The following is a 13,293-nucleotide window of genomic DNA, read 5'->3' as shown; positions in this document are numbered from 1 at the left end:
CAGGGACCCACACCATGAGGTAGGAAAGCGCGAGCGCTTTCCGTAAATGTATAGTTTATGATATTTGAAAAATGGGAAACATTGTTTTCGCATCGGAATATTATTCTTTCTTTCTTTCGTCTTCTTCTCGGGACCAACCCCCCTATTTTTCACCCAGTGAACATTGACGAAAAGTCACACAAATTTGCACACCTCTAAAAATCGTGCCTCTCTACATTTTGGCTATTTCCCTTTTCTAAAATTAAAAAAATTGGCGCGTCAGCGCCCCCAAATGTACCAAAAATGCATTGAGAGATGGGAAATGACCCAAAAAAATCTGATCGTAGAATCATGAAATTTGGCGCCGAGGTAGATGGTGACAAGAGGAGTAAAAAATATTATTACGGCAACGCCGTCCGCCCAACCAAATGTCGGCCATATTGGTTCAAAAATGGCTAAGCATGACTCTGGAGTTTTTCCAAACGTCTTACTTTTACGAACTCCTCCCAGGGCGTTGGCTCTAAATAGCTGAAATTTGGTGAAAATGCTACTGAGGAGTGGGACATCAAAAGTTATTCAAATGACATTGACCCTGTCACGGTCTCTGAGCGGCGAAGCCGCAAACTTTAGCTAGAATTTCAGAAATCTCCCAAATTTAACATTTCTGCCGTTTGCGCGGATAAAGTCCGAATTGCGTCAAATTAGAATCAGTTGTTAAACTCTTTGCCCTAAACCTACTTGAAGTGAAATAAATTAATTTGGCGCCACAGCGCCCCCTACAGATTTTATATGGAGGTTAAATGTTTACTTTTGCGAAATTATATGAAATTTTACACACAACTCAATTTTGGCCCCATCAAAAAAGTCAATGACCCATGTCATAATTGTTATGGCGTTGCCGTAGCGATGACCAAAACCTCCCATGTTATTCCAATGGGGAAATCGCCAGAACATGTTTACACTTTATACTTTCACAAACTCCTCCCAGGGCGTTTGCCCTATTAACCTGAAATTTGTTAAGACTCATCTTCAGGTGTGGGCCATCAAAGGTTATCCACATTTTTATTCAAAGAGTCACGGTGTCTGTGCGGCAAAGCCGCTCATTTTGCCAAGAATTCAAAATAAAATTGCGTTTTGATGGTAAAACAAAGGGGAGAAGATGTGACAGCGTCACAGATTCAGCAGTAGGCGTAATAAATGGACAATTGGGGCGCGTTAGCCACGCCCCCTCCTCTTGCGGCGTGGCGGCGGCGTGGTTAGGGCCGATCATTGCCGCTTGCGGCTATATTTACTATTATTATTTGTCCTATGTTATCTTATCTTAGAACATGAACCCTTCTAGTTACATTCATTTTTCCAGTACACCACAAATTAAACCAAACACAATTTTGCAGACTCTTAATATGATTGAATACATTTAGCAGTAATAATTTTAAAAAACACATTTTAGGGGAAGCTCAGCTTGTAGACAAGAATCACCACTGGGCTCGAACCAAGAATGAATTCGCCGTAAGTTCATAAACCTCCAGCGGAGTTCACACAAAGTATGTCACCTTGGAAACTATCGTGTATTGTTTTTAACCTTATTCAAACTCCATAAACTCTGCGTTCAAAACCAAGGTCTAAGTCACTAATAAACCTTCCCCCGAGGCCCAGTTTCAGAAAATATGCACAAGCCGAGGTCCGGAACTTCACATCGATTCTGCCACTTATACTTATATTATAATATATCCTAACGTAAGAGGATAATAATAATAGGCCTAGTTATTTTTCACAATTCACCAAATTGATTATATTTTATTTTGAATAGTCTAATGATGGTTTTAAACTCAATCAATATCTTTTATTACTCTTTTGAAAGTTAATTTGAGGTAGAATATAAATCTGACATGAGATCAGAACATCACACTCTGGATTCCTCAGCTCAAAACAATGCAGCCATGTGATTGGCTGATTGGCGTTAGATGCAAAAACCTTGACGTTCCTCTCGTTGTTCTAAACAGCAGAAACGTGAAGTGTTGCAAAGCGAACTCTCTCATCAGTCAGCGCTGCACTTCTTTCTTATTTAGTCAGAATAAAAGCGACATCAGCAGGCGTGTGTGGGGGAGAGAGGGAACACCAAGGAAAGACACAAACTCCCTGAGATACCCTCTGAAAACCTCCTCATCTCTAACATACACCGAGGCTGCACGGCTTGCTCTCTGTATTGAAGGGCTTGTTCACTTCTGTCCTGTTTGGTTTAGATCCAAACAGGACTGATTTTGGGTCCGGATCTTGACCGGCGTCGATTAGTGACCTGGGGTCTAAGTAATACATAAACACAATGTACAGTTAACAAGGTTTCTTTGGTTTTCTAGGTTTGGGCGGCGGTCCGTCCTCGTATGGTCTTACCTGCAGTTGGGCGTGTTAGGCTGTTGCGCCGCCCTGTCTCCGTCTTATTCTGCCTACTGCATCTTCCGCTTCCTCTGTGGCATGGCCGTGTCTGGAATCATCCTCAACGGAGTGTCTCTCAGTAAGGAGCATGACATTAACGCTAGCCAACTGCTAAATACTTGTGTGTATTTTACTGGGCCATAAAGCACTTAGCTTTATGGTCACACTTGTGGATACTGATATAATATTGTAGAGTCTCAAATTCTAGATGTTCAATTTAGTGATTAAGGAGAGTTATTTTGCAATATTATTCATAAATCGGGGGCACCAGAGCTTTTACTCAAAGAGGCTCGTTAAGTCTGAAGAGAGAATTCTAAGTTCATTGACCGTCTCCTATTCTATGAAATCAGGAATCAGAGTTATCTTTTGTGTGGTTTATTCGTCAAATCAATAAAATCAGCAAGGTTGAGCATACAGAGTTTCCTAACAGGTAAAATCAACAAGGTATAACAAATATCAATTTCAATATGCAAAGAATCTGTTAAACTGGGTTTTTGCTATGGATAAACAAAAGAGGGACCCTTAACTATATTGACAGTGCGCATTAAAGATGACTCGCTGGGACGTGGACCCAAACGTGCCACTTTTGCAAATTAAGGCCACGAGCTGAGATGGGACTGGATTTGGCGTGGTTCGGTCCGGCGTGGTCCTATTCTCCAGGGTGGGTCCGTGGAAAAGAACGACGGAACAGAGCTTGGCCGTCTCAGTTTTGTACCAGCAGGAAAGGCCGTCCGGGCGTCGGGGTGCGGGTTTGAGGGGGCGGGGAAACAGCTCGAGTGTCGCTGTTAGCTTACGCTAGCAACGTGTCCAGCTTTTTTTAAGATGATAACTTCCTCAGATCAAAACGTATGCGCTGATCTACAAAAATGACGTAGGTTGCTTAAAAAATTAAAACAAAGTAGTTAACAAGGGAAAGTGTCTTAGTTAAAGTAAAGGTGTCCTTCAGGTAAGGTCAGTTATGGGTTGAGAGCCGGACAAAGAGCCTGGTCGGTCTTTGTCCTACCACGTGGTAGGAAAACATAAGAAGTTCCGCGGGCAGCGGTGGAGAAACGGCAGTTTTTGTAACTTCGCGCCTGGGGCGTGGCTTAAAAGGGAGAGGGGCGGATGCTGCTGCAGCTCTGCTCTTCCTATTTTTAATATGGATGATGCAAAAGGACCACGCCCCCAGCTACGATGCAAAGTGTTTATTGGCAGGCGAGAAACATGAACAACACAAATGTACAGAAGTTGATGCCGTTTTGGGGCTTCTGGCGATGAGGGCTGAAGGCTTCCAGGCCTCGATACCCCCAAAAGAAGCTTAACAGAGGCAATGCAGATTGGCAGACTGGATAACGCTTAGGTACTGGTGGGTGTAGACTTTGGAGAACCAGTGCTCCATGATATAATGAGCCGGTCAACGACTCTTTGACTGGAGGCATGTGACAGCGCCAATGCGGGAAAAGTTTGGTAGGAAATGTGGGGACCAGGCGAGGATCTACTTTCAGTAAAGGATGAAACAGAACCTGATGCAATCTGGCCTTGATCGGTAGTGACGATTACGATGGATACTGACAACCAGTATGCAGGGTCCAGGAAGATTGCAAACAGGCTCGGAACAGTTTTAGCTTGAACAAGTCAATCGTGTTTGAACTACCACTGTGATCTTGCTTGTTTTAGGGGAAGAATAAGCGTTGGTTGGAGATCCTTGATGCCGGGGTGAGGAGAACTGTTGTGGACATGACAACCTCTGAGCGGGGGAACAAACCTGGAAAGCAAAAGGAACATGCCAGTGCAGACTTTTAATGACCATTGTCGACACTTTGGAGTGATGAACAGAAGACGCTAGTGTCAAGAGGTGGGAGATTAGGGGCTTGTCCCTAGGGGATGATCTGCATGGCAAAGTTGGGATGACCAAGCTGCTGTTTGGAGGAGGAGGAGAAGGTTCCTGAGACGAGAGTTCCAGTTTAACTTCGGGTTTGTACCTGGGAACTCCCAGAAGGTGGTATGAGGGAAGAGGGCGCCATCCCGGTTCCCAAAGAGGGAACATCCCAGAGGCAGATGTTGCCTCTCAGCTCAGAGGCAACTGTTGTTGTGATTTTGGGCCTTACAAAAATAAATTGATTTGATTTGATTTGATCCCGGTGACCGAAGGCGGCTCTGGGGAATTAATCGATTAGGAGATGCCAATCGATACTACAACAAGACCAATATGAGCAAATCCATGATGACCATCCACAACTTTAAAAAAAGTGGATAAAAATAGGTATGATGGAAGTAGCTTAGGCTTCATGAGTCTGCGTAGCGAAGCTAGCATGAGTCAGGTCCCCTGTCCTTAGAGACTCCTTCTCGGCAAGGAAAAACTACAAAACCTCTTTGGGAAAAGTAGAAACCTTGAGGAGTTCCACGGTGAAGGGGGGTATCCAACTCTCTTGGACGGACAGGCAGACATGTTTCAATAGCAGCTAGACTCGAGTTGGGGCCACTCAGGTGGAAAACTAGTGCTTTGAGATAGAAGAACAGTTCAGCTGGAGTTGAAGGGGTATCTGGGGCCTGCAAGAAGCTGACCTGGGATTTAATTGGTTCAGCGGGACATGAAAGCGTGAGGCTGAAAGTATTCTGGCGCGGAGACCGGTGGGTGGATGCAGCCCTTCTGGGTTAGAGCAAGAGGGCTATCCGGGTGCTTGACGAGGCTGGAGTGGATCCTGGCAAAACTGCTTGGTGGGCAGACAAGGAAGCCCGGGCTTGAAGGGAAGTGGAACATAGGGTGGAACCTGGCAACGCGGTGCCCGAGGAGGAAACGCTGGAACCTGGTAAAGTCTGGAACCGATGATAAAAGCTGGAACCTGGCAACTCTGAGCCAGAGGACAAAACGCGATAACAGGATAAAAATGCTGAACCCTGGCAACGTGCTGCCCGAGGATGAAACGCTGGAACTGAAGCTAGAAGCTGGAACCTGGCAACTCTGAGTCAGAGGACAAAACGTGGTAGCCGAGGATGAAATGCTGGAACCTGGCGATTCAGTGTCAGAGGATAAAACGCTGGAACCTGGCAACGCAGAGCCAGAGGACAAAACTGTGGAACCTGGCAACGCAGGGCCATAGGATAAAACTGTGGAACCTGGCAACGCAGAGCCAAAGGATAAAACGCAAGAACCTTGCGGTGCAGAGCCAGAGGATAAAACACTGGAACCTGGCAACGCAAAGCCGGAGGATAAAACGGTGGAACCTGGCAAAGCAGAAACAGAGGATAAAATGATGGAACATGGCAACGCAGTGTCAGAGGATAAAACGGTGGAACCTGGCAACGCAGAGCCAGAGGATAAAACGCAGGAACCTGACGACGTGGTGCCAGAGGACAAAATGGTGGAACCTGGTGACGTGGTGCCAGAGGATAATACGATAGAAGCTGGCAACGCAGTGTCTGAGGATGAAATATCTAACAAACTGGTGATCAAGGAGAGGGGAGAGAAATTAATGAGAGTGAGGGTGAGAGAGGGGTGGAAAGAAATGGAGGGGGGAGGGACTGGGACCTGGCATGCAGGTGCCAGCGGAGAAAAGTCTGGGATCTGGCGACCTGATGCCAGAAGAGAAAGCTAGCAAACTAGTGCTCGAGGAGAGGGGATGGAGGGGAGAGAGAGAAGGGGAAGGGGACCTGTCAACGTGGGCCTGAGAAATGAGTGGAATCAAGGAACGAGTGGGGACTCTCAACCTGAAGCTCGCAAAAATCTAGCCAACTGGGGCGTGATAAAAGGAGGGTGAAAAAGAAAGGAGAGGGGGGGAGAAAGGAGGAAGGGTAAGAGTTGTGTGTGTGTGTTTGTTTGTTTAGAATTATTTTATAATTGTACATATACATTGTATTTATTTATTTTTTTATTTCGAGAGATTCCAGCTTCTTTTAGGACAATGAGTGGAAGCTGGAGGGATAAGCAAATAAATTAATGAATCACTTGAAAAGGGTGATCAAGTCTCGCAACCAGGGGAGAGGCTTACAAGGCTTACGAGGATTGATGAGCAACTCGGTGCGGGAGAAACGAGACGACGGTGGAGAAATGCTTTACCTGGAGGAGCCTCTGCAGCCTGCGAAAGTGGGCGGAGCAGAGAGCACTCCGGAGTGGAACGAGAGTGTCTGGAAACCTGCCACCGCCTACGCGGATGGTCAATGTAGAGAAGAATGACGAGCGCGCGCAGAGGGCGCTTAACGAGCGAGGCCACGGGATGAGCGCCGGGAGGATTGGAGCGCGGGGAGATCTCAATCCAAGACTAGCAGAGGTGATCCTGGCCGTAAGCGAGAGCTGAGCCTGTGAGAACAGCTGAATGATGGGACCGGTCCAATGGGACTCCAGTGGAGGATGGCTCGGTATGGCTCTCCTGTGCTGGGCGAGGTGAGGCCTGGGTCGGGCCGATTCATCGGAAGGAACGAAGTCGAGTTGATCCATTGAAAGGTAAAGAACAAGTGTGTATTTGAGCGAGGGACGGCCACAGACAGCAAGACAGTAGCTGTGGGAGAAGAAAAAACATGCTTCCTGCAGTATTGCACAGCGGCTTGACTAAGCCACTAAAAGATTAATTTGCACATCATATGCAAAGCAATGGAACAACCTATTTTACTTTCTAAAGAATGATCCTAATGGCAGCAAATGAATGCCAAATAGAATTGGGCCAAGGTTGGAACCCTGGGGTACACCACAGTTCAATGCGGCAGTTTTAGACTGATGAAAGCTAAAGTTCTTTTTGACAAATATGATCTGAACCAGTTAAGTGCATGGCCTTTAACACCAACAGACAGTTCTAGTCCAGACAATAGAATACGGTGGTCAACTGTGTCAAAGCTGAGGACACTGCAGGCTGCTGCTGGCAGGTAAAGCTTACATGGAGCGTCATAACCAAGTGGCTGGCATAGTGTACAGAAACATCTGTGCAGAGTACGGGCTGGAGACCCCAAGGTCAAAGTGGGAACCACCTCCAAAGGTGGTGGAGAATGACTGAGCCAAGATCCTATGGGACCACAAAATCACATAGTGGGAAGGAATTCTTTTTGACAAACAATACATTTTTCCAAGTGCACACTATTTGCTGGAGAAACTGTGGTTGCCAACTCGCCCACCATTATCAGGTCTTTGGGGACTGTCCAATCATATTGAAGCGAGATTAAGAGATCTGCAAACTGTTTTCAGTATTGACATTACACTTGATTCCAGAACTATGTTCTGGCCATGAACAAACAAGACTGGACTTAAATCATAACTGTAATTTGAAAAATGAAAGATAATCTTTGGACTTGACAATCTTTGGACCAAATGGGACTCATCCATCCATCCATCTTCTTCCGCTTTATCCGGGACCGGGTCGCAGCAGTCTGAGCAAAGACTCCCAGACTTCCCCTCCCCAGACACTTCCTCAAACTCCTCCGGGGGAATCCCCAGTCGTTTCCAGGCCAGCCGAGAGACATAGTCTCTCCAGAGTGTCCTGGGTCTTCCCCGGGGCCTCTTTCCGGTGGGACATGCCTGAAACACCTCCCCAGAGAGGCGCCCAGGAGGCATCCGGAACAGATGCCCGAGCCACCTCAGCTGGAGGAGCAGCGGCTCTACTCCGAGCTCCCCCCGTGTGGCCGAGTTCCTCACCTTATCTCTAAGGGCGCGCTCAGCCACCCGGCGGAGGAAACTCATTTCGAACGCTTGTATCCGCGATCTTGTAATTTCGGTCATTACCCAAAGCTCATGACCATAGGTGAGGTCAGAACGTAGACCGACCGGTAAATTGACAACGGTCCGATGCAGCGACTGCATCACTGCAGCCGCTGCACCGATCCAACTGTCGATCTCACGCTCCATCCTTCCCTCACTCGTGAACAAGACCCCAAGATACTTGAACTCCTCCACTTGGGGCAAGGACACCCCACCTACCTGAAGAGGGCAAGACACCTTTTTCCGGTCGAGAACCATGACCTCGGATTTGGAGGTGCTGATTCTCATCCCAGCCGCTTCACACTCGGCTGCAAACCGTCCCAGTGCATGTTGCGGGTTTGATGGAGCCATCAGGACAACATCGTCTGCAAACAGCAGAGATGAGATCCTGTGGTCCCCAAACCGGACACCCTCCGACCCCTGACTGCGCCTAGAAATTCTGTCCATAAAAACTATGAACAGAACCGGTGACAAAGGGCAGCCCTGGCGGAGTCCAACATGCACTGGGAACAGGTCTGACTTACTGCCGGCAATGCGAACACAGCTCCTGCTCCGGTCATACAGGGACCGGACAGCCCTGAGCAAAGGGCCCCGGACCCCGTACTCCCGGAGCACCCCCCAAAGGACACCCTCGGAACACGGTCGAAAGCCTTCTCCAGATCCACAAAGCACATGTGGACTGGTTGGGCAAACTCCCATGAACCCTCGAGTACCCGATGGAGGGTATAGAGCTGGTCCAGTGTTCCACGACCGGGACGAAAACCGCTCTGCTCCTCCTGAATCTGAGGTTCGACTATCGGTCAGATTCTCCTCCAGGACCTGGAATAGACCTTACCCGGGAGGCTGAGGAATGTGATCCCTCTGTAGTTGGAAAACACACCCTCCGGTCCCCCTTCTTGAACAGAGGGACCACCACCCCGGTCTGCCCGTCCAGAGGCACTGTCCCCGACCGCTACGCGATGTTGCAGAGACGTGTCAACCAAGACAGTCCTACAACATCCAGATACTTTAGGTACTCAGGGCGGATCTCATCCACCCCCGGAGCCCTGCCACCGAGGAGTTTGCGAACAGCCTCAGTGACTTCAGCTTGGGTGATGGATGAGCCAGCCTCCGAGTCCCCGGTCTATACTTCCTCTTCGGAAGACGTGACTGAGGGATTAAGGAGGTCCTCAAAGTATTCCTTCCACCGTCCGACGACATCCCCAGTCAAGGTCGGCAGGCCTCCACCCACATTGTAAACGGTGTTGGTGAGGCACTGCTTCCCCCTCCTGAGGCGCCGGACGGTTTGCCAGAATTTCTTTGGGGCCGACCGATAGTCCTCCTCCATGGCCTCCCCGAACTCCTCCCAGGCCCGGATTTTTGCCTCTGCGACAGCACGAGCCGCGGCTCGCTTGGCCTTCCGATACCTGTCGAGGACCTCAGGAGACCCACAAGCCAGAGTGGCCTGATAGGCCTCCTTCTTCAGTCTGACGGCATCCCTTACTTCCGGTGTCCACCACCGGGTTCGGGGGTTGCCGCCACGACAGGCACCGGAGACCTTGCGACCACAGCTCCGAGCAGCCGCATCAACAATGGAGGCGGAGAACATGGTCCACTCGGACTCAATGTCTCCAGCCTCCCCCGGGATATGGGAGAAGCTCCCCCGGAGGTACAACTGACATAGGGCTCCACTAGACGTTCCCAACAGACCCTCACAATGCGCTTGGGTCTGCCAAGTCTGTCCGGCCTCCTCCTCGGCCAGCGGATCCAATTCACCACCAGGTGGTGATCGGTTGACAACTCTGCCCCTCTCTTCACCCGAGTGTCCAAGACACGCGGCCGGAGGTCAGATGACACGACAACATAGTCGATCATTGACCTCCGGCCTGTGTCCTGGTGCCATGTGCACTGATGGACACCCTTGTGCTTAAACATGGTGTTCGTTATGGACAATCCGTGGCTAGCACAGAAGTCCAATAACTGAACTCCGCTCGGGTTCAGATCGGGGAAGCCGTTCTTCCCGATCACCCCTCTCCAGGTGTCACTGTCATAGCCCACGTGGGCGTTGAAGCCCCCCAGTAGAACAACGGAGTCCCCAGTCGGTGCACTGTCCAGTTCCCCTCCCAAGGACTCCACAACAGTGAGAGACCTGTCCCCCACCCGAAGGCGGAGGGACGCGACCCTCTCGTTCACTGGGGTAAACTCCAACACGTGGCGGCTGAGCTGAGGGGCTATAAGCAAGCCCACACCAGCCCGCTGCCTCTCCCCGCGGGCAACACCAGAGAAGTGGAGCATCCAGCCCCTCTCGAGGAGATGGTTCCAGAGCCCAAACTGTGCGTGGAGGTGAGACCGACTATATCTAGTCGGTATCGCTCCACCTCCCGCACAAGCTCAGGCTCTTTCCCCCCCAGCGAGGTGACATTCCATGTCCCCAGAGTTAGTCTCTGTGTCTGGAGATCTGGTCACCGAGGCCCCTGCCGTCGACTGCCGCCCAGATCTCTTTGCACCAGCCCCTTATGGATCCTCCTGCGGGTGGTGGGCCCACGGGAGGGCGGCCCCACGTCGCTCTTTCGGGCTGTGCCTGGCCGGGCCCTGTGGGGTAAGACCCGGCCACCAGGCGCTTGCCATCGAGCACCCATCCCAGGCCTGGCTCCAGGATGGGGCCCCGGTGACGCCGATCCGGGCGACGTAAACGGCCTTGTTCTTTTTGTCATCATAATGGGCTTCAAGCCCCTGGTAGGGTCTCCCAAGGCAAACAGGTCCTAGGTGACGGGTCGGACAAAGATCGGTTCAGAAGCCCAAATGGGACTCATACGCGGGAAAATAATATGCCTTAACCGTACTACGTGTCTTTTGTCGCTTTGGCTTGTTGTGCTCTCTGGGTCATGTTTTACAGTAAGTTTTGTTTCTGGGTTATATAGATAAAATATTGTGCCATTTGTGTTTGTGTCCTGACAGAGGTGGAGTGGATCCCTACAAAGCAGCGCACTCTGGTGGGCACTCTTACGTCCTTCTTCTTCACCTTTGGGCAGCTGGTGTTGGCCGGGCTGGCCTACTGGCTCAGGGACTGGAGGAAACTGCAGATGGTGGTCTGTCTACCTATGTTCCTGTTCTTTGCCTACAGCTGGTTGGTTGGTTTGTTTCACTCTTGATGTTGTCTGCTTGGTTCTCGTGGTAAAGCCCTGTTCTGTGTGGTTCAGGTGGTACAGTGAGTCGGCACGCTGGCTGATGCTACGCCATCGCTCTGAAGATGCTCTAAAGGCCCTGCAGCGTGTGGCAAGGACCAACGGAAAGAAGGAAGTGGCAGAAAAACTCACCGTCCAGGTAGATCTGCAGTGGGAGTTAAACCAGACATTTGTAAACAGAATAAGCACAATCCAAACCAAAATTTGAATGGCCACAAATTGCAAACCTTACAAGTGTCAGTTATTTAGCTGTTATGCAGATAATCCAAACATCCCGTCTCTAAGGGGGCTTATTACGGACAGATCAACAACACTATGGTCCTGGCAGGCCCGGCAGCATCCCTGTCATCCCCCCTGCCCTCAGAGCAGCCATGGGTCCCACCTACAACATCTACTCCCACTATAGATTCCTCACTCTCCTTCCCATATCCATTCTCACCCAGGGGCCTTCCCACTCATCTTGATTATCTGATCAAATGAGGCATTAAGATGTCTCCACTCACCTACCGCCCCACCTAAACCTAAACAAAGAGAAAGTGTTAGCAGTCACTTCCAGAGTCTCAGGAGAAATCAGGAGAAATCAGGGGGTAATAATGGACTTGAACTTTAACACCACATCAAATCAACGAATCAGCAGCTTTTTACCATCTAAGAAACATTGCCAAAATCAAAAGTATAGTGTCCAAACCAGACTTGGAGAGACTTATTCATGCGTTTTTCTCCAGTAGATTAGACTACTGTAACGCCTGATCACTGGCCTCTCCAAACAGCTGTAAAACAGCTCTACTTGTGTACAAGTCTCTCCATGGCCTAGCGCCAAAGTACATATCGTACATGTCAGTGCCAAATGAACCATCTCGGATTCTGAGGACCTCAGGGACATCCTGAAGATGTGAGACAGGCCTCTACTCTGACAATATTCAAATCCAAGCTAAAAAGTTTGTTTTGCTCTGCATATGATTGAAATGATCTTCTTTGTACTCTTTGTGACTTGTGTCATGTCTTTGTGATTTTACTTAAACCCTTTGACGGCCTGATAATTAATAGCACCTTTAAACTTCTTTAAATTAAAACCCTTCGTCAGAGAAATTCTTTCCAATTCCAAAACTTCTATTTAGACACAATTAAACAATTAAATAATCCCGCTGGACACAACAGTGCAGCCTCAGAGCAGGAGCCAGGGGACTGGGTCAGAACACACGCTGGTCAGATGTCAGTCGGCACTAAGGCCACTGCAAAGTCCAGAAGAGCCTGGGACCGACCCACTGGTCAAGAGCCAGTTTTAACACTAAAAGCTTTGGTCGAGTTTTTTCTGGGACAATTAGTTTAGTGAAAGCAAAATCTAGGGCGGGGCAGACGAGTCGTCATTAAAGATACAAAAGCATCACTCATAAGAAAGGCGTCGACCAGAGAGTCATGGTAAAAGATACATACGCTCAGCACAGACGTGTGCAGAGACAGATAGTGCGCTGACGTCTAGGGACGGTCAAACATGGGAAAGAATCAAGCTAAAAGCGACGTGGTGACGCCTGTCACCATGGCAACGTCAAATAAATATGGGAGAGAGTGTCTGGTGTGTGGGCCAGTGAGGGCCAGTGTGGGCCAATAGATTTGGTTTTCCATCTGGCGGATCACTAAGCAGGAACAATGTATGATTCATGTCAACAGAATTGTTAAATTAAATGAATAGAAATGAAGGTTTTGTGATTTGTCATGCGAGTCATGTCTTTGAGATTTGAATGCATTTATTTTTTCGTTCCTGTTGTGTGAAGCACTTTGAATTGCCTTATGTACGAATTGTGCTTGCCTTGCCATAGTCAGACCCAAAAAGAATCCTGCTGTGCTGCCCCTTCTACCACTTTCAGACCACCACATGAACTTTGACATGGTGTATGTGCTGCAGGTGTTGGAAGACCACATGAAGAAGGAGATGGAGTCGCAAAAGTCCTCGTACACAGCTGTGGACCTGGTCCGGACTAAAGCCCTGCGGCGGATCTCAGTGTGCCTCCTGGTGGTCTGGTGAGAGACGCACACACTGACCTCAGAGTAGGCTAT

The 13,293-nt window shown here is 49.2% G+C and overlaps 1 protein-coding gene across 1 annotated transcript in view; it reads left to right on the top strand.

Annotated features, from left to right (window-relative positions):
• Nucleotides 1-13,293, top strand: part of oatx (organic anion transporter X) — an 89,736-nt gene that overhangs the window by 25,199 nt on the left and 51,244 nt on the right. The window contains exons 6-9 of the mRNA XM_072460967.1: nucleotides 2,337-2,491; nucleotides 11,012-11,180; nucleotides 11,254-11,377; nucleotides 13,142-13,257. Of these exons, the coding sequence (XP_072317068.1) occupies nucleotides 2,337-2,491; nucleotides 11,012-11,180; nucleotides 11,254-11,377; nucleotides 13,142-13,257 (564 nt within the window). The remainder of the gene's footprint in view (nucleotides 1-2,336; nucleotides 2,492-11,011; nucleotides 11,181-11,253; nucleotides 11,378-13,141; nucleotides 13,258-13,293) is intronic.

The sequence above is a fragment of the Eucyclogobius newberryi genome, unplaced genomic scaffold, assembly GCF_026437365.1.
Source record: "Eucyclogobius newberryi isolate DKJ021-1_F unplaced genomic scaffold, fEucNew1.0.hap1 SCAF_3, whole genome shotgun sequence".
Taxonomy (NCBI): domain Eukaryota; kingdom Metazoa; phylum Chordata; class Actinopteri; order Gobiiformes; family Gobiidae; genus Eucyclogobius; species Eucyclogobius newberryi.
Note: the sequence above shows the minus strand (reverse complement) of the source record. Positions and strands in the feature narration are given on the sequence as shown.